General features: G+C 42.7%; 1 protein-coding gene across 1 annotated transcript in view; it reads right to left on the bottom strand.

Moving 5' to 3' along the window:
* LOC137608772 (dedicator of cytokinesis protein 3-like) overlaps positions 1-20,509 on the bottom strand; it is a 40,830-nt gene that overhangs the window by 3,420 nt on the left and 16,901 nt on the right. The window contains exons 12-48 of the mRNA XM_068335348.1: positions 20,268-20,415; positions 19,306-19,394; positions 17,926-18,051; positions 15,243-15,367; positions 14,930-15,092; positions 14,725-14,831; positions 13,655-13,826; positions 13,469-13,566; positions 13,096-13,179; positions 12,831-12,931; positions 12,637-12,718; positions 12,131-12,301; positions 11,367-11,559; positions 11,122-11,249; positions 10,777-10,923; positions 10,602-10,700; positions 10,432-10,526; positions 10,160-10,235; positions 9,967-10,067; positions 9,548-9,606; positions 9,300-9,448; positions 9,063-9,148; positions 8,942-8,968; positions 8,753-8,848; positions 8,610-8,670; positions 8,399-8,492; positions 7,104-7,252; positions 5,932-6,018; positions 5,660-5,764; positions 4,711-4,852; positions 4,255-4,421; positions 2,876-2,962; positions 2,551-2,730; positions 2,384-2,467; positions 2,198-2,314; positions 1,170-1,312; positions 131-266 (exon numbers count right to left, since the gene is read on the bottom strand). Of these exons, the coding sequence (XP_068191449.1) occupies positions 131-266; positions 1,170-1,312; positions 2,198-2,314; positions 2,384-2,467; positions 2,551-2,730; positions 2,876-2,962; positions 4,255-4,421; positions 4,711-4,852; positions 5,660-5,764; positions 5,932-6,018; positions 7,104-7,252; positions 8,399-8,492; positions 8,610-8,670; positions 8,753-8,848; positions 8,942-8,968; positions 9,063-9,148; positions 9,300-9,448; positions 9,548-9,606; positions 9,967-10,067; positions 10,160-10,235; positions 10,432-10,526; positions 10,602-10,700; positions 10,777-10,923; positions 11,122-11,249; positions 11,367-11,559; positions 12,131-12,301; positions 12,637-12,718; positions 12,831-12,931; positions 13,096-13,179; positions 13,469-13,566; positions 13,655-13,826; positions 14,725-14,831; positions 14,930-15,092; positions 15,243-15,367; positions 17,926-18,051; positions 19,306-19,394; positions 20,268-20,415 (4,274 nt within the window). The remainder of the gene's footprint in view (positions 1-130; positions 267-1,169; positions 1,313-2,197; positions 2,315-2,383; positions 2,468-2,550; positions 2,731-2,875; positions 2,963-4,254; positions 4,422-4,710; positions 4,853-5,659; positions 5,765-5,931; positions 6,019-7,103; positions 7,253-8,398; positions 8,493-8,609; positions 8,671-8,752; positions 8,849-8,941; positions 8,969-9,062; positions 9,149-9,299; positions 9,449-9,547; positions 9,607-9,966; positions 10,068-10,159; positions 10,236-10,431; positions 10,527-10,601; positions 10,701-10,776; positions 10,924-11,121; positions 11,250-11,366; positions 11,560-12,130; positions 12,302-12,636; positions 12,719-12,830; positions 12,932-13,095; positions 13,180-13,468; positions 13,567-13,654; positions 13,827-14,724; positions 14,832-14,929; positions 15,093-15,242; positions 15,368-17,925; positions 18,052-19,305; positions 19,395-20,267; positions 20,416-20,509) is intronic.

Genomic DNA, 20,509 nt, shown 5'->3' on the forward strand with positions numbered 1-20,509 from the left:
CCTCCAGCGGCCCTGACACTAATGATTCACTTCAGGAGCACTGGGACAAAAAACAAAAACGTCTGGAATATAAATTTAATAAACTCCCTGCTATGTCGGCGTCAGCGATTGTTCTCCCTTCAGGCCTCACCTGCATGTGTAACGCCTCCTCGGGGTGCTCCCCCATCAGGCCGTCGGTCATTATGACGAGGTTCCCCGCCTCGCTGGACGTGTGAGAGGACAGAGAGGAGGACGAGTGGCGGATGGAACCCTGGAGGTTCAGGGGGCTGCAGCACAGAGGCTCAATGTTAGGGCATGTAGAACAGTGTGTGTGTGTGTGTGTGTGTGTGTGTGTGTGTGTGTGTGTGTGTGTGTGTGTGTGTGTGTGTGTGTGTGTGTGTGTGTGTGTGTGTGTGTGTGTGTGTGTGTGTGTGTGTGTGTGTGTGTGTGTGTGTGTGTGTGTGTGCGTGCATTAAAGATAAGAAATTTACTATACTTTATCCAACGGTTTTGACGAAAATTTTCATTTCACTATTCCTGAATTGTTATATTGAGATTAAAAAACTTTATGTGGAACAGTCTCCATTCAAATTATTGACCAATCAGTGCTTTAGGTTCCCTTAAATGGGTAATAAAAACCAGTTTGAGTGGTACAGCTGCCCTGTAACTTTTTAACATGCATAATCGGACATTTCCCCACTGTGGGACAAACAAAAGTACTGTATATGTTATCTAACTAAAATCAGAGCAAGACAATTTATTTTATCTTTCATATTTCTGACTTTTCAATACTTGCTTTGGTTTTAATGATTTTATTTTCTGTTTCCTGTTTTACTTTGAAAGGTTCTTTGTTTCCTACGGATATCTTTCCCCACATCTTTTGTGTTTCTGTCCTGTTCCTGTGAGTTTTCTTAGTTTCTCTGCTTTTGCATCCTCAACATTTCCTTAATGAATCATGACAATTTGATTGGTTATGCAGAGCTGCAAATCTAAATACACATTTCTTCATTCAGTCAAGGAAACTCTACTGCAGAGGTTTTAAAAGATAAATATATACAGTATTTATATCTATATTATAGGCGTTGGTGCCCTGATAAGTTTAGAAAACAGGTACACAAATTGAAACAGCTTTTAGGTTCACATCCTTCTCTATGATGTTTATTGTGTAACGGGTCATGTGACCCACTAACCTGTGTCTGTGCATGAGGCGCACGCTCTCAGGACTCATGTGGCTGTGGGAGGACAGGATGCCCCGGGGGGAGTTGACACCTTGACAACCTGCGGGGCCGAACCGATCCACGCCAGACACACCCTGCTGGGACCCGACCATATACTGCTCTGAATATTTACACTGCTCACAAATGCATTAAAAGAGTTGCATATAAATATATAAACATATCTTCACATATAGAGAAACACCAACCGATACAGGTAAACCTCAGTTTATGTTAGGGTTAGGGTTAGAAAACGATGTAAGTGAAATTAACTTGCCTCTATGTTAAACCATAAATAATCATCCCCAGTTCTGTACTTAACTTTATTAATGAATGTATTTTCAATAATAATTGATTCATACAAATCTATTTTAAGCTTACAAATAAGTTATTTTTTAAATATAGTTCAGAAAACGTCTCGTCTTCAGCCACTTCTTCCACTTGGCAAGTCAAGGGGGATGCTGGAGCCGAGCCCAGCTGAATAAAGGCTAATAATAATAATAATAATAATAATAATAATAATTTTATTTTTACTTATTCTGCATATATTCATTCATTTTCCATTTCTGCTGCTTTGTGAGTCACGGGGGTTGCTGGAGCCGATCCCAGCGGACCTACAGGGGACAGGCGAGGAGACGCTCTGGACGTGCCACCAGTGCATGATGGAGCCTATTTTTTGTATAGTAACTTAATATTATGTGTTTTTATCTGTTGACTAATGAGTTTATGATTCCGATATTTGTGGCAGACGTAAACTTGATTTTATTTTCTGTCTATTTTTTTTCAAACGACGTGTAATCAAAAACGACATAGCTCGAAACAACATAAGCCGAGGTTACCTGTATTTAAAAATTATATCTCTATTACTGTAACATATGCAGTACATAAAAACATTGATGCTATTAAAAAAAAATCCTAATATCATCTATAATATCAAATAGCAGTGTGAACAGACAAAAACTAAACAAAAATGATAATGAACGCAGACGTCTGGGGCAACTCACATGATGTAAACCCGTCCTCATCATGTGGAACTGATCCACCAGCTTTTTGTGCAGGGGACGCATCTCCGGATGCACCAGCTTCTCGTGGACAGCCAGCCCCACTCCGAGGATGTGAACCTGTGGAGACGGTCACATGGTTATCACATGACCCCCGGTAAGCCAACAGCTTTATATCTGATCTCTGACCTGTTCCTGCATCAGATCCTTCAGGTGTGTGATCCTCTCCGTGTCCTCCGGGTGGCTGCTGATGTAGTCCTTATCAAAGAACGCCTGTCGAACAAAACATCTCTCAAAACCTGAGTTTGTAAAACAACTGCCTCCGAGCCCAACGGGAAACGGAAGTGCGGCTCTACCTCCTGATATCTGGCGATGCCTCCGTTCACGGCAGCATCGATGACCCCGTTTAAACACATGCTAAGCGGGTTGATGTTGCCGTGATGCTGCCGGTGTTGGTACTGACTGATCAGAGTCCGCAGCTCCTGGGTTTTATTTTCCACCACATAAATGGCGTTCTCCAGAGGGCTCACCTCCACCTGGGAATGAATACACACAGTGTGTGTGAATGGAAACACAATTCTAATTATAGAAGTCACAGTGACCCAGAGAAACACTATCCTGCATCCCACAGGAGGAGTGACTTAAAGCTGAACATGATGAATGGAGGATTTTGATCCGTACCACTTCTCTCCTCTCCACCTCAGCCCAGCGTGAAATCCCAGGGAGGGGTCGGGACAGGATGAGGGTGGTTCTCTCGATCCACAGACTCTGTTCGACACGGAGACAGACAGCAGAGGTTATGAGCCCTGCTGTCACTCTAATCTGGTAACAACAAGGAGGTTGGGGGGCGGGGGGGACACCAGGCTGGGTAAAGTGTGTGTTAGTGCAGCATGTAGGGATGAGATGTGGGTTACTGTGTCAGTGTAGCATCCTGTCTGGTCCCAGTCTCTGCAGACTGGGAGCTCTGATTGGACTCGACCCACAGGGGCGAGCAAAGCGACTACTATCTGAGATGAACCTCTAAATCCATTCGTTTACTAATAGAAAATTGAATTGTTATTTACGGAAGTAATTTCTTCAACTTGTCTCTATTTGTTGATTTGTTAGCTTAGTTTATATTCATTAAACTTGTTGTTGTAAGTGTCCCTTCATCATGATTATTGTTATCTGTTCTGGGAAAAGCTTCTTCTTGGTTTCACCATTCCTCTTTTCAGTTTCCCTGCCTGCAGGTGTTTCTGATTTCCCTTGACCAAGAAGCGGGTTGCATTTTGATCAGGCAGCTGATGAGACACACCTGAACTCTATTCTGTCATCGGCCTCCCGATTTCTCACCAGTCATTAGTCCACATCTCTACCAGAGAATTCTTTCATGTTCGTCTTCCTGCCTGTTCTTTTTCCCTCATCTGCTAATTTTTTCATTCTTGTTCCACTGCCTTCAGTTCTTGATGTTACCTTTGTGTTTTCAGCCTGACCGTTGAAATTCTTGATTTCTATAACTTTTTTGATTCTGCTTTTTGGGGTCCTATTTCATTTATTTTATTTATTTAGTTATTATTTATTTTATTATTTAATTAGTCCCATTTCATTTATTTTTATTATTTATTTAGTATCCTGGAAAAATACTAATTTATTTAGTATTTAGTATTTTTCCAATAGAAAATCCTAACACATACTTTATCGTTGTTTACGTATCTTACACACAGTATAATTAATTATACACAGGTAAAGTCTGCATGACTTGATTGCTAAAAATATTTTTTTAATATAATTTAGGGAGCTTGGGGATTGATTTTACAAGGCTGGAATGGATTAAAAATGATTTCATTATTTTAAATGGGGAAACTGAGTTATGAGCTCAGGCACGACACAGATTAAACTTGTATCTTAAGCTACTACTATATATATATATATATATATGAGAGAGAGAGAGAGAGAGAGAGAGAGATGTAAATACATACATGAAATTGATATTTCTAAGGAGCGTTTACATCTGAATCCAGTCTTCCTGTACTGTACAAACAGAAACAGACCACAGGGATTGGCGCCACTGCTTCTCTCACCCTGAACTCGTTCTCGCGGTCCTTGTGCCCTTTGTGGAACGGCCTGTCGTAGTGGAAGCGGCTGACATTGTTGATGCGGTAGAAGCTCTTGATCCTCTCAGGCACGCGTTCAAGCTGAGGCACATCAGAGATGTCTGACACTGGAGTCACAGCGTAGATCTGCAAGTCTGGAAGCCAAGTGTCAAGGAATGACAGAAAAACAGACGTGTGTATTCACCGGGGAGGAAGAGTAGGAGGGGTACTCAAAGAAAATGCCTACAGAGAATGTTCGCTGTCACCGTTTGACTGGAAACCTCAACCCGGCTCTTATTTGATGTGTAACAGTCTCTTAACTCGCATTGGTTAAACAAAAATAATCTGTCAAAAACTGTCAAATAATTTATAAAATGTAGATAATCTAAACTAATATATTCAGTCTTGATGCAATAGAATTATCCCATAAAGCTCGTAGGATACACTGCGCGTCACTCTGTAGGATGGTGTCATCTGGTTGGTTGGGATGCTGCATGGCAATGGCTTGTGGAAATTCTCCCAGCATCCTTTGCTGGAAGTCCTCGAGTCGTTCGTAATCATAACCGCGACAGACAAACTCCTTGTTCTGTGGGGCGGGGGCGACAACAGATGGGTCAGTTAAAACCGATAATAACATGGTTACAAGTGACTCTAACCAAACGCAACCTAGAAGGAGAAGTGGTGGTTTATTCAATCTACATTTTTATTCCTTTTTTTAATCTCTTGAGGGAAATAGCTGCTAAATGCTGCTCCATGTCCAGCAGCTTTGTCCTGCTGTCTGGCGCTGGCTGGCAGGTTGTGTGTTGAGGGTTTTTTAGATCTTTATGGCTCCAGCTGTCTGATGCGCCCCAAAAACTATGTGAGCAGCGAGCCAAAATGTAAAGGATGCAGCCAAACAATCCCACAATGCAATTGAAATCTCCGTCAGGGAGGAGAGCTGCAGATTTAGGTCATAATAATCAGTAGGTTCATCAGTGGGAGTGTTCTCTGCACCTCCCCACTCAGCCGTCCACGCCAGAGAAATATTGTGTTGATTGATGCTGTTTTTACGATATTAGAATTTTTTTTTAAAACCTCACAGAGTGTTGATCAAAGGGAAAAGGAAATCCAGAATCTGGATCCATACCTACAAAAAAATTTCTTCAACCTTTAATTTGTGTTAATTATGAAACAACTTGACTGCTGGGAGTGCATTCAGCTCTATTTCCTGGCTGCATTTATTTGGGCTCATTTTCCATGTCGACTTCCCATCCTGGCGTCTCGTCTTACACGAGCGATGCTGGCTGACTTTGCCTCCCAGTGGAGCGTGAAGGAGACATGTAGCTGTCTGCGTCAGCAGAATCGCGACTGCGTCAGGGCAGACGGTACGAGACGAGACACGAGCGAGTCTTACCCTCAAGAAGAAGGGAAACTTCCTGCCGTAGAAACCCATTCGGAAGAATTCTGGTTCGATCCTTTGCTGTTCGATGATGTTGTCGTAGTACGCCGCCTCCATTTTCTGCCAAAGGATGATAAATGCGCAAAATATAATGAATGAATCACGATAGAAAACATCACAGAGTCTGAAAATTTCCTGATGACTCCTGAGGACACTGTGTTTGAGGCTATCGTGTTTTTTCGTCAATACTAAAAGCAGCAACAGGAAATATGAACGGCTGAACTCACCCGTATCCAGCTCAGGCTCTGGTAATCATATAAAGTCTCGTACTGGAAAGCCAGCTCCCGGCAGAGAGAGATCCCGTATTCCCAGCACTACATCGTCAAATAGAAACGAGATAAAGTCAATAAATAAAGACAATAAAGTCAATTAAGTGGCTTTATGAGACTGGAAGACCAGACCTTGAGCCTTCTATTTAATGTAAGGCAGGGGTGTCAAACTCATTTTCACTGAGGGCTACATCAGCATAATGGTTGTCCTCAAAGGGTCAGATGTAACTAAATGTAACTCAATGTCATGTAAAAGAAATAACTCTGAATTTATTTCTTATTCAAGTTACAAACATTGCAGTTGCACAAAAAAAAACTTGTTTACTTGTTTCTCTGTTCTAACATGAATCCTTTTAATTTGTCAGGTCATTAAGTCCACATAAATCCATCAATCAAGGATCAAACTATCAATGAATAAAGAAAAATAAACATCAAACACGATTTAGGACATCAGCTCTGTTTTTTGTCACAGTTTAAATAGGCGTAATTAATGCATTGTGGGAAATGTGGTTTTTGGTCAAAGCTTTTGACCTATTTTCAGACACTCACGTTTTATGCTCTCGTGGGCCACATAAAATCCTGTGGTGGGCCTCATTTGGCCCCCGGGCCTTGGGTTTGACACATGTGATGTAAGGTACAGTATGTGCTCCAAATGTATCTTTCTTACTATTATTATTATTATTATTATTATTATTATTATTATTATTATTCCATAAAGTACATATATAATCATTTTATATACAATAATTTTCAAAATAAAAGCATTTGTGCAATCTATTGCCGTCATGAGTATTACATGAGGTGCTTTTTTAGTCACATTTAAATTTCTTTTTTTTTCTTGGATAAAGTTTAACATTAGCGACAGTACCAGCTATACTATAAAATAAAAATTACTTTATGAAGGGGGGCCACATTTATCTCGTTCTCAGCTCTTTCGGAGTCCAGAGGGCGCCGTCCTCTCCAGAGCACAGAGATCAGCGGGCTAATTGAATTTTGTGGCTGAATACCAACCGGGGAAAGAGTGATTCAGGAAGCAAATCCCATTTGCGCCTACATCTGACCCTTGCTGCGTATTATAGCGACGTGGGCCGAGGCTGTGGTACATCTAAGTATTTATATGATAGACTTGCCTTGCCCTTGTTGAAGTAGTGGAGGATTTTACGACTCAAGTTCTCTTTGCGCTGCCACTCGCTCTGACAGGGGTAATGCAGGAAATCCCTCAAGGGCCGGTCCTCCCACTGCAGCAGCTCCCAGTACAGCAGCAGGGTGAACGCCGCCTCTGTTATCAAGGGGGGGGGGTAGGGGTCACAGGGTCATCAGAACAGCAGCGTGTCATCGCGATGATCTACTCTCTGGCACAACTGTACAACTGATGTCTCCCACAGTGTTGAACTCCAATTCTCCTCCAACATTTTGGTTGCAGTTTTTTGTGAGCAGATGGCAGATGACGCAAAGCACAGTCAGAGCCCCGAGCGGGGTGAGTGTGTTTGGATATATCGGTCACCAGAGGTGCAGAGTGCACCTGAACAGCTGACACCAGATCAGCTGCTCTGCACCAACGGGAGCTTTTTCTCACCCAAATGAAAATCATCATTCTGGAAATGCTGAAAATATTCAAGCCCATAGCCAGACAGCCATGCATGGGAGGAAAATATACTGTAATTACTGTTATTGGTGTTATTCTTCATTTATAAATTGATGATTTACTTTTATATTTATTGTTATATTTCTTTAATTGCTACATAAATGATTTACTGTGAATACAGAGCAGAAGACTGTTTATTAAGTCGGCCAAAAAGGAAATTTAATGTTATATAAACTCAAATATGGAGACATAAAATAGTCAAAAGGTAACTATTTGGTGTTGCTGGGGTTCCTTCTTACAGGAAATGATTGAATGTGATGTTAAATAAATAATCAATTCATTCATTGGCAGAAACGCATTCTAAAATAAGAGAATTTAATACTAGATACGAGACTCTAAATATCTCAGTGTTTTGATTATATCATCTTGGGCATGAAAAAGACTCCTTGATTACTGTTGTCTCGCACATTTTAAATAATAATTAGCAGATTTATTGATAATTACTATAATTGTAGACTTAAATAAAGGAAAAACATCTCTCTTCTTCATATCTTTGAAAACTAGTAAGACTTTCTAGGTAAACACTAATATCTGTTTGGTTATCATTTACAACCCTTTATTTGTTTTATAGTGATGAATAAGTGAATTAAATCATACAAGATATATTCATATAAACATGCCACCTAATCCATTTACACAATTGCTTAAATAGTGCATGACCAATTTAGCCTTTTTCTGATATAAAATGAACAAACATGATTTACATCTATTACCCAGGGCCTGATCAACAAAGCCTCCTCTGTCATCCGTGTTCCATCCACACAAACTACTTCCTGTTACCTGTGAAATCCTCTGCCTGGAGATGCAGGTCACACAGCTTGTGGATGTAACGGATGTACATGTCCTCCTTGTTCACCTCTGATTTATAGAAGTTCTGTAGGCGCATTACAACGAAAAGAAAATGCTTGATTCTTGTTGAAATGAATGAATAAATGTGTAAAAAAAAAAAAATCCTAAAAGAATACGAAATAAAATGTCTGGAGCGTCTCACCATGAGGTTGACCGAGCCGCCCATTTTCTTTGTCTCCATCTCATCTCCTTTCATACAGTCCCTAAACATAAAGAGGTGCTGTTTATTATGGCTCCTCTACCTTTTCAGGATAATCTAATATGCTACTAAATCCCCGGTTGTACCTGTAATCCAGCAATCGCTCAACAAGCCTGGTGACTGACGTGATGAAGGAGATCCCCGTCTCTCTCCAGGTCTCCTGCTCGATCTTCTCCAACAGGCTGCACACAAAATTCAAAATGTAGTGTTTTTTTGACGAGCACAGGAAGGAAATAGTTCTGAATATATATGTAAAGGCATGGATTTCACCTCACCTTGGATAAGGACCAAACAGCTGAGTCCTGAAAGCGTTTCGACACAGATTAGGAGAAGTACATTCAATATAAGAACACCGTCATTCTGATTATTTTTACTAAACACAGGTTGGATGCTTACAAAAGGCTGAAGAGCTCTCTGTGATTATCATCGCCTTTCCCATCTGACACCATGCTGTCCAACTTGTCCATCAGCTCTGCTTCCACCTACACACACACACACACACACACACACGTATACAAACACATTAAGCCAAAGGATGTGGGTATGTTATGTGACAAAAAAGCTGTCCATCTCAATTTTTTGCCACACAAACAATCCGAAGATTAAAAAAAAAAAAAATGAAGTCATCATCACCTGTTTGAAGTTGCCGTTTTTCCGCTGCTCCCAGTCCATCATGTCGTGGAAAATCGGGATCATAATGTTTCGAATCTCGGACTGAGGCACCAGGGTGACGCCGAGGAAAGGGCCCATCATTCCCGGAATGAAGTGAGGCTTGTTGTCTCCTGATTACATTCGTTTGGATTGAAGCAAACTCATTAACTTCATGCAAATCCAAATGAAGGCATTCGACTGTGATGCAGAATTATGTCTGAATGACGTACCCAATTTTTGCCACATGCTGTAGAGCTCATAAGCCATCATTACCCTCATATCTCCGTACCTACGAGGAAAAATTTTGCACGTTAATCCGCTGGGATCGGCTCCAGCAACCCCCGTGACCCACGAAAACAGAAAAGTGGTCCAATGTATACACTTTGTGAATAATTGAAAGCGTTACGATTGCATATACTTGTATATGTATTTTATTCTTTACTGTTCTTTAATTATTACACTGCGAGGAGTTGACCAAAATCTCATTATGCTATGTAAAGTGACAATAAAGGCTTTCTATTCTATTCTATTCTATTCTATTCTATTCTATTCTATTCTATTCTATTCTATTCTATTCTATTCTATTCTATTCTATTCTATTCTACAAAAATGAATGAATGCACACAAAAAATGCACACTGGTCTCTTACTTGTCAAGAACTTTCTTTCTCTTCGCTGGTCCCAGTGCCTCCAGCTGCAGACTGGGCTGGTTGATGTACAGAACGCTGAGGCTGAAAAAGGAGTTCCACACCTAAAACATACCACAAAATTAATTTAAACACACATGAAACACTCAGTTATTGGAAATGCATCACATTTTGTGGCTTTAAAATCAAATTCTACCTTGAAATCAAAATCTGCCTCTGAGAAGTTCTTGTGGAGCGCCGGAGACATGAGCTGCGTTGTCACGACGATGATGCTGCAGAGAGCAAACGTTACACCGTCAGTTTACCAAATGAGGTGGCTGCCAAAAATAGATGAAGAAATTTGCAGCACAAGCGTCACCTTCAGAGCGGGATAATCTGAAGAGAGTCTGATCTAAGAGGGTCGGCTGTATTCTCTTACCACCTCTGGGGACGCGAGACTGCCTGACAGAAATGAAAATGTAGACTTACTGACTGGTTAGAAGTCTCATGACGCTCCAGTCCCGGGGAAAAATAGTCAGTTTCATCAGATTGCGAAACACGCAGAAGATCTTCAGCAGGAACTCCTGGCAAGGAATATATCAAGAGAGTTAAGCTATGCAGTTAAGAAATGCTGCAGCTCCGTGACTCAAAGCTCTCACCTTCAGCTCCTCTTTACTGTGGAAGTTGTTCAGCAGGTGGTGGAAGTGGATCTCGGTCATCTGCTGGAGCAGAGAGAGAAGGCAGGATACATACTCCCCCTGCATGACAGAAAACACAGACGTGAGCACACACAATCCTCGTCGATCGTCTGATTCATCACACGACGACGCTGACCGTTATCTCTGCGGTACACTGGGGACAGCGTTGTCCTCTGGACGTCTCCACTGAGTGAGATTTGCTCATGATGGACAGGAGAGTCTGCAGCAGCACATCCAGAAGGCTCTCAACCATCATCTCCACCTCCTCCTGAACTGAGGACTCCTGGAAATAAGAGAGAGTCAGAGGAAGAATGGAAACACTGAGTCAAACCAGAAACACAACAAGAACGAGCCACAGCCACATGCAGGAATTGAGACACTTCCAAAGCAACTTAAATTGCATTTGCAAACTTATTTGAACTTTCTGTGTAATGACTTGGGATTTCCAGTCATAAAGTTTGCACATGACACAACACCGTACCATGGAACTCGTCTTAATTATGGAGAAGATGCTGCTCAGAATCCCAGAACATATGAGCAGCTCCCTCTGCTGGCGCAGATGCAGGTGGATGTGATGCAGAACCACCGGCAGCAGAATACTACGAGACTCTGTGGGTAGAAGCAAAGAAGAGATAAATCAAGGAGGAGGAAAAGGACATTTAGACATCATGTATGATTATTTTAATCTGTTTGGGGGACACAGAATAAATGTTTACATCGACTCACCAGGGAAGAAGAAGAGGCGACTCTCGACTGTACGAGCAATGGACTGCAGTTTGACCACATCCATAGACTGGCCGATATCCACAGTACTGGGCATGCTCCCTAGGGTGCCCCTGACATATTCAGCCACTTCCTGAACAGTGAACATCTGCAGCAGCTCATCAAAGATGTCAGGGAAACTGTTCAACAGAGCCGCCTGGGGAGGGAAACGTAACAACGGCACAGAAAGGGAAATTGTGTCGTCAGTACGGAATGTTTCAATAAAGCTACACCTCATAAAAACAAATAGTGCTGCTTCTTTTAATCAACAACAAATAAAGCCTCCAATTTGTATTCTAAATGTATTTAGTCTCAATCTGTACTTTAACCAGTTATTAAGCATCATCCTGCTTGAGGAAGCTGGAGGATGCTGCGGCTGCTGCATCATGGAACGGACACAAGGGGGCACTGTGACTTACTGGGATGGAGGACAGCCCCAGAACATGACCACAGACAGGCATGCAGCTGATCACACCCCTAAACTGTCCAAGAGTTAGGCAAGGATGGGGCAAACAGTAGAGGGGGGGCGGGGGGGCAGATTAAAGCTTCAGTCAACAGAACACAGAGAATAAAGTGGCAAAAATAAAAGTAAGAATGAATAAATCAAGAAAAATAAATCAGTGAGTCATGATAAAGTATGAATAAAAAAAAGAAAACGTATACATGAATAAATAATAGGGCATGCTGAGCATCCGGACAATACAAATGTCAAAAGGTGAGGATCTGACCTGGGTGAAGACCAGGTTCTCGGAGCTGCGGCTGTCCAGACTCAGAACGAAGCGGATGGACTGGAAGAGCTCCTGGATGCTGGCTCTGAACTGCTCCTCCTCCATCCCACAGGTGGCTCTGGAGTAAAGGATGCGGGACTGGACGATGAACTTGAACAGGTACTCCAGGGCCTGAGCGGATGCAGACGGAGACATAAAGTCAGCCGAGCTATGGGTCAGTTCCTCGACAACGAATAAAGACTGACCTCTAAATGCATTTGGAGTTGATGATTCCAGAGAAAATCAATGCTTGAAAGAAAATAACTGATCGTGAAGAGGAAATTCAAAGACCATGAGGAAAGGTTTTACTCTGCACACATCGGTTTCTGCAGAAACTCACTTACTAAGGTTTTACGACAAATTGCTCCTTATCCTCCTTCTGTTTGACCTTTTCCTCTTGTCTCATGAATTAATCACATTGTAAGGCACCAGGACAGACAAGACAGGAAGTGTGTGTGATACGTTACCCTCATCGCTTCCTGGATGTGGTCCTGTCTGACCACCTCAGCCGAGCGGTCCATATACCACTTCAGACAACGAATCAGCTCTCTGCAGGTTTCAAATGACCACAGTCAATATCAAGTGTGCAGCTGTAGGTCTCTAAATCCAGATTATTTCAGATTTAATGGACATAAAGACGGTTTAGTTAATGTTTTTGTACTTGTATGCCAAAGCTCCAGCAAAGTGGTTCTGGATGTAGGAGTCCATGACGGGTCTGAAGTGGTAGAAACGGCTGTCCCTGAGCAGGTTAATGATGAACACCTAAACACACACACACACACACACACACACACACACACACACACACACACACACACACACACACACACACACACACACACACACACAAAAGTGTCACACTTCCCTGTTTATAATAGAGATAAACCGTATACTAGAGGGTCGCCGTGCTCCTTTCATTTTCCTACCAGCGACTGGAAAACCAGCGGTCCATATTTATCGGTGTTGTCATCTAAAAGACAGAAGAGCGTGTCCAGGACGTCTCGCAGGAACTGTGAGGGAGAAAAAGGAGCAGCAACAACAAAAGCATCAAAAGTTGAATTGCTAGAAACTAAAATAGAAACAAAGGGTAGCCCCATTCATCCAAAAACAAGGAAACAAAATCGCTCCTTAAGTCTGACAGAATAATGCGACTGGTTTCATAGACAAACATCTCACTTGATGCTAAATGATAGGTTGCATAGCGTCTAGTCAAGAACGCCCACTAGACAAAAGCGCTGCACAAAAGGTTAATACATTTTACCAATAGATCATTGATAGATTAATAATCGGAGTGGTGACCTTGACAATCTCCTCTCCGCTAATCTGACGTAATCGACCGAGGATGTCCAAAACCCTGTCTGGGTGGGCCTTCCAGTTCAGCAGAGCCAGCAGGTCCACTGTGGACACAACAGCATCAGAATGAATTCATCTGGACAGAGAACAGAACATGTGACAGGGGGAGGAGCCTGTGATATGTTAGATCACCATTCTGTGTGAGTTTGGTGGAGCAGAGGATGGTCGACACCCAGAAAATTTCTTTTTGGCTTCTCTGGAAGGGCAGATTAGCCGGCAGGTTGGGGCAACTGTTGAAGTCCTCCTTACAGCAGGGCAGACTCAGGTACAGACCCTGGTTACTGAAGGTGGCGTTCTCATCACACTAGAGGATGAATGCAGGATGAAAGAGGACAGTCACTCAGATTTGGACAGGCTGGTTTAAAGCGCTGAAGGTCAGCGGGTCACTGGAGACCCGTCCCGTCACCATTTCGTGAGAAAAATACCGTTTTTGCAAAGCAGCACAATATTCATATTCCCTTGTTAACTAATGCTGGTGGCTAGAGCAGCATTTTCTTTGGCTGCCATAGAAAAATACATTTTGTCCTGCTAATAAATAACATTGATCAGGATATTAGATAAAAACACAGGCATAAAAACTGTGAGCATTGGTGAATTTGGAGTCACAGGAGGTTTCCAATATATTGATGCTAGACAGAACCCAGAGAACACGTCTCCAGCTCGACAGCTCAGTTTCCCCATTATGTCATCTGAAACCATCAGTGTAACTAACGCGACTCATCGATCACGACAAATTACCCATAGAATCGTTTAAATCGTATTGTTATTTGATTAGATTATTAATTTGATAGTTATTCAGGCAAAATCATATTTCATTCATGTTGATTTTCTGAAGGATGTCTCTCAGTTACTTCTGAAGGAAGATTAAATTTCAAATCTAAATGAATCGGCACAGTTTGGGCCCAAGATTCGTTCTTAATTGCAAATCTTTAGCAGTATTATTCATTATATCACATTACAAAAATCTTCCATGAACTGTATAAAATGTAAAAATTCTCCATCAACTGGATCAGAATATTATTTAGATCCTAAATTAAAAGAACACATAGAAGCCCGGTCATTGCACCGTTCCCTTTTGCATTAACATAATATTCCCTAGTGGCGTTAATCAGATTATATGCTGTACCTCTGCCAACCATCTCTATCTCTAGATGTCAGTGGATCAGAACACACACCGGTAGTGTGTGTAACCCTGAACACACCTTGTAGACGTACAGCTCGTGGCTTTCATCTGACAGCGTGGTCCCGTCTTCTCTCATCAGAGGAGTGAAGGCAAAGCCAAACAGTTTCTTCTCTCCTTTGTCTTTAGCTGGAAGGAGACACGTGATGACATCATGCATTAGCAGGCGGCGTCTCCACATCACGACACACGGTGGTGTCGTTCACAGCCGTGACCCCTGGACTCACTGGAGCAGTGTCTGAACTCGAAGCGCAGGTGGGACCCCCGGAAACGGTCGATGGGGATCGGGAGCTTGACCATCTCGCTCCAGCGGGGGCCGTTGTTGTGGTAAAGGACGAAGGAGCGATACTCACTGGTGTTCGGCTCCCCGCTGCCCAGGCTGATGCAATCCTGACGGGACAACAAGCACATCAGATTATCTGGGGTCACATCCACAGATTATTGCGTATTAGATTAATTTTTGGACTTCAATGGTACAGCAGCTAAATTCATCGTGACTCATGTACGATTAGAGAGCAGAATAAGCCTTAAGTGTCGTACTTTGAGTGTGTCCCCATCGGCGTAGAGTACATAGAGGGTAACTTCAATGTTCTTCTGGACGCTCTTGCCTCCCCTCTCAAACTCCCCCCGCTCCAAGGTCAGATACAGGTCATTGCGTGTGTCACCTAGGACAGTTTGACAAAATGTAATTCAAAGAGAAATAGGCTGTTTGTTGGATAAAACAATCAATTTTGAAAAAATAAGTTTAAGTCAGAAGTTAAAGAGCCTGAATAAATCAGGAATGTGTCCGTGGACCCGATAAAGCAGGGAAGTTTATCCAATATGATGACCTACATGTTCCATCATTACCAACAGGTTTCATATTTAGAAGATGTCGCAAAAATACAAACACTTTTTCTGGGATTTCGGAAACTTTTCCAATTTAAAAAAAACAATTTTTGTAGTAACTACAAAAAAATCCATCCATAACTAATTTTTGTAGAGTATTAAGGAATAATTTGTATATAGCATTAACTGTCTGTAAGAACTCTGTGATCATTTCACAGATAGTTGATGTTTCTGATCACAGGCAGTGTGGCCACGATCACAAAAGACACAACCGATGTCTACAAACACGTCAAAGAAAAAGAAAGTCAGGAGAAAACATGACAGAAACTGTTCAACATGTCAGACGCAGTAACGGGCTCACAGGTCACTGCTGAGGTCACAACCACCGCTGGTTTTACAAGGAACATTTCACTGCTGTCAGTCTCCTCTGGACTCCTGTGGATTCATCACAGCCACTGACAGTCATGCATGGAAGCATGTGGGTGTTGACGGACACCTTGTTTGAAAAAGACCTACAATAATTTCACTATGTAGAGGACCTATAAAAGATCCCAAGGATATGTAATACAGCAGATCCTCAAGATACGAGTTATTTGAGATACGAGTCGTCGCTCTGCCCATATTTTTGTTCGACATACGAGCAAAATCCATCCGCCAGTTAACGGATGGATATATCAAGTCCGACCGGATCTCGTTCTTTACCACGTGTTTGCGGATGGATACGACATCAGTGAGTCCGGATCTCGTTCTGGTTGGTGGAGTAAAGACGTAGCTCGTGTGTTCTGGTGACTTTTGTCTTTCTTTCATTCTTTATCATTGTTTATGTAACTTATATATAATTAATTATACACAGGTAAAGTCTGCATGTCTATTGGTTGATAATAATATGTTTCCTTTTTCATAATTTAGGGGGTTTGTGGTATTTTTATAAATTATTTTATTTTCTTTAAATGGAGAAATATTATTTGACTTAGGAGTTCAGACTCAGAGTGAATCAAACGTGTATCTCAGGGAACGACTGTACCCTGTTCTGTTCTGGGTTTGCTGTGGGTTCTTCATTCCATTTGAAAATGTGATTAAAAGCACAATAAACCACCTTCTGATGCAAAGGAGCGGCGGCCCCTTAGAGCCAAACAAACCATGGATTTTCTCTCCAGTGGAATCCAAGTGACAGAGCTGTTGGCATCATGAGTCCTGTTAGCGTTTGGGTTTGTGGGGGCTTAGAAAGACTTTATCTTTGATTCCCCTTCGAGCCTACTATGGCTGCGGTACAGCGCTGCGTCTGTCTTTATCGCTTGGGGTTCAGCGTCCATGACAACACGACAAAGACGTCCCAAAGACGCACACACATGTTCCGCCTCGACGCTAATATGTTAGAACATCTCAGCCTCTCCTCCAGAGGAAGGGAGACCGGTCAGCAGAAATGAGGATGCTGTGGAGGAGAGGAGAACCACGTTTCATGCAGGAATGACCCTGCTGGCTGCTGATTGGCTGCAGCTCATGACCGCCTCAGCACATTTAGTGAGGTCAGTGTTTAGTGGAATAAATATCAGTGGCAATAGTGGAACAAGATGCTGTAGTTATTTATAAAATCACATCCTGGTTATTTATATATAAGTTATTTCCTCGGGGATGGATGAGTCACAAGGGTTGATGGGAGGAGAGGAAATTAAAGGAGAGGAGAGGAGAGGAGAGGAGAGGAGAGGAGAGGAGAGGAGAGGAGAGGAGAGGAGGAGCACAGCAGAGGTATCTGATGAAATACCGAGCAAACATGCCCCCCCTCTCTCCTCAGGTTATCCCTGAAGTCCCCTGACTTAATATTTTTTGCTCAATTTCTCACAAATAAGGAGCGACTGAGTGAGAACCTCCAAAACACCAGCGGTGGACGTCATACATGATGTCAATTTGTGTACTTTTTGTGTACTTTTCTGAATTGCCATTACATTATCGTTGATTCTCGTGCATCGTTGTGTTCATTTCTATTTCTGTCACTCTGGAGGGGGTTACATACTACATCTAGACTTCTCAAGAAATTAATTCAGATGTACAAATTTATTCTAATCAACAGTGGAATCATAGAAATGCATGAGAATTTAAATATTATCAAATAGAAATCCCAAATTAAAGAACTGCAAAATTCTCCTTGAATATTACATTTTAGTAAATGTGTGTTTTCACAACCCCTGAACACATATATAGCGTGTGGAGTGAGACCAGCTTGTATGTGACTACTCGCTCGTCATCACGGCCCACTCTCCTCTCTCCTACATCTTAATAGTGCCTGTTGTTTTCTTCTATTCATTTACCAACCCCCCCCCCAGCCTCCCACATCTCGTTCCTCCTTGACATGTGGCCAACTGCCCCCAGCCCCCCCCCCTGCTCTTTGCCTCCTCACCTGGCAGGATGACATCTGGGAAACCCAGTTTTCGGGTCAGTGCCAGGGCCCTGTTGAACACAGCCTGGTTCTCCCGTCTGATCTGCTCCAGCTCCCCCCGCAGCAGCTGCAGGGAAATTATAAGACCTGGGGGGTGGGGAGGGGTAAAAGTGTGTGAAAAGAGGGGTGGGAGGCAAATGTAGAGGTTTGTGTTTGTGGGAAAGACGGTGACGGGGATGGAGATGAAGGGAGGTGGGAAAAAAAGTGAGAGGGGGGGGTATTTGAAGGACATTAGTCACAATATGGGGGAGGAGAAAACAAATAGGCACAGGAAGGGAAGAGAAGAATATGGGCAGTCCACACAGCTAGTGACATTTTTTTGCGGTATTAGTCATAAATCAGACGTGAATGAGGAGAGGAAGCTTTCAGGGAAGATCATTTAATACCGTCGACACAAAGATACCTGCATTACAACGTGTGCCCCCCCCCCCCAGGTGACATCATGACAACAGGTAAAGGTGGACAATAGTCATCAGTAATATTAAGTTATTATTATATATGGCTGAAATGACAACAAGGTTGTCAGAGAATTTTTAAATGCAATATTTCAGCACGTCGAGGAATTATTAATTTGTGTAATGGCAGGGGGGGTCAAACTCATTTCCACCGAGGGGCCACATCAGCAGATGTAACTTATGAATGTAACTAAATGCAATGTAAAATAAATGTAACAACTGAATTTATTACTTATTCAAGTTGCAGTTACACAGAAAAAATATGTTTGATTGTTTCTCTGTTCTAACATAAATCCTTTGAATTTGTTATTATTGAACCCACAGAACTCCGTCAATCAAGGATCAAACTATCAATCAATAAAGAAAAATAACATCAGACACAAGTTAGGACATTTACGTTTTTTTAAAAAACGTTTTTGTCAGAGTTACAATGAGGCTGAATTATTGCATTGTGGGAAGTGTAGTTTTTGGTCAAAGCACTTTTGACCTATTTATTTTTAGACACTCTGACCCTTCATGCTCTCGCGGGCCACATAAAATGATATGGAGGGCCACATTTGGCCCCCGGGGCCTTGAGTTTGACACATGCGGTGTTCTCATACCAGAACTGTACGGATGTCTAGATTTCTAAATGTCTCTTCAGCTGATGTCGGTGGGTCACATGACCTGCTGCTGGCATTTGCCCTTCAGCGATCTGGACCCCCCCACCACCACCACCACCTGCTCACCCGCCGTGAGACGCCGGATCAAAAGCGCGAGCAACAAATATCTGCTGGATTTTTTATTCTCTTTAAGTTCAAACCAGAAGAACAAAGGATGTAAATTCTACCCTGGGGAGGGGAAGGGGGGGGGCATAACAGATCTATAGTGATAACGTATTATTTACCATAATTGGTGCTGGGAGCTGAATACTTTGTGTTGGACTTGCGGATGATATTCTCATGTATCTGGTACCACTCGTTCTCGTTGTTACACCTGGAGAGAGAGAGAGGGAGGGAGATGGTTGGATGTGGGGGGGGGGGGGGTGCGGTGAACATCAGAACCATTAGTGGGTCCAGATGGAGGGATCAGGACCGTACGCATGGGGACCAAACGAACAGCATGTGTCCCTTAGATGATTTCCCTCTTGAGACAAGGTAGTGAGGGGGGGGGGGCGCTATCAAGCAGCACATTAGCACAAACGCACAGCTCACTAAGAAAACCTGACAGCCAGCTCCAGACCAGCCTTTTTCATTACTGTAGGCCCCCGTGGGCTCCTGGGGACGGCAGCGACTGGATCGTTACCGGAGCCGACAGTTTGGAGGCAGAGCGGCGCTGAATCACCGCTCCTCGCCTCAGCAGACACGTCCAATAACACTGACAGCTTTCTGTTTCTAGAAATCGTTCTTTCATCGCTTCTTAAAAAAAAAAAATTACACATGGAAAAAAAAAACCAAAGTCATACGAGAGGAAGTGTGAAGAAACGCGTCCGTATGACCTCTGACCCTGAGCGGACGCTGAGGAGGACGGAGGAGATGTTCTTGCCGTTGGGTTAAGGCGAGAAAACGCTGAGCTTGGTGGGTTTTTTTGTCCTTTAACTTTGCTCGGTTTTCTAAAATGTCATCTCTCTCTTACTTCTTGGCGCCTCCTCTACTCCTCCTTCGCTGGCAGGCGTTCAAGAGGAGAAAGCAGCCAGATTCACAACATGTTGGAAAACCCTGTCAGGTCTGGATGTAGTGAACGCACACAATTCTAATTTTAAAAAAACAACAACCCAGACTTCATCATTTCAAAATGGCAGGGAATTGTTTTTTGTGCTGCAGTTTGCATAATTAAGTAAACGAGGAGGAGGAGAAGCTTCGAACTCACGTATAAACTTTGAGCACAAAGTCCTTCTCCTCTTTGAGGTCTGTGATGGTGTGGAAAACGTCACTCATGGCGAGAACGGCGCAGCCGTAAGGCCGTCTGTACTGCACGTGAGGCGGGCCCTTCTTTGAGTCGTTGAGCAGCATACGACCTGGAAACGGAAATGTGGAGAAGAAGAAGAAATGCTGATTAATTTTAAATATTTATCACTCAAAACAGATGTTTTTGTCCATGTTTTGTGGTTT

The sequence above is a fragment of the Antennarius striatus genome, chromosome 2 (genome assembly GCF_040054535.1).
Source record: "Antennarius striatus isolate MH-2024 chromosome 2, ASM4005453v1, whole genome shotgun sequence".
Lineage (NCBI taxonomy): Eukaryota > Metazoa > Chordata > Actinopteri > Lophiiformes > Antennariidae > Antennarius > Antennarius striatus.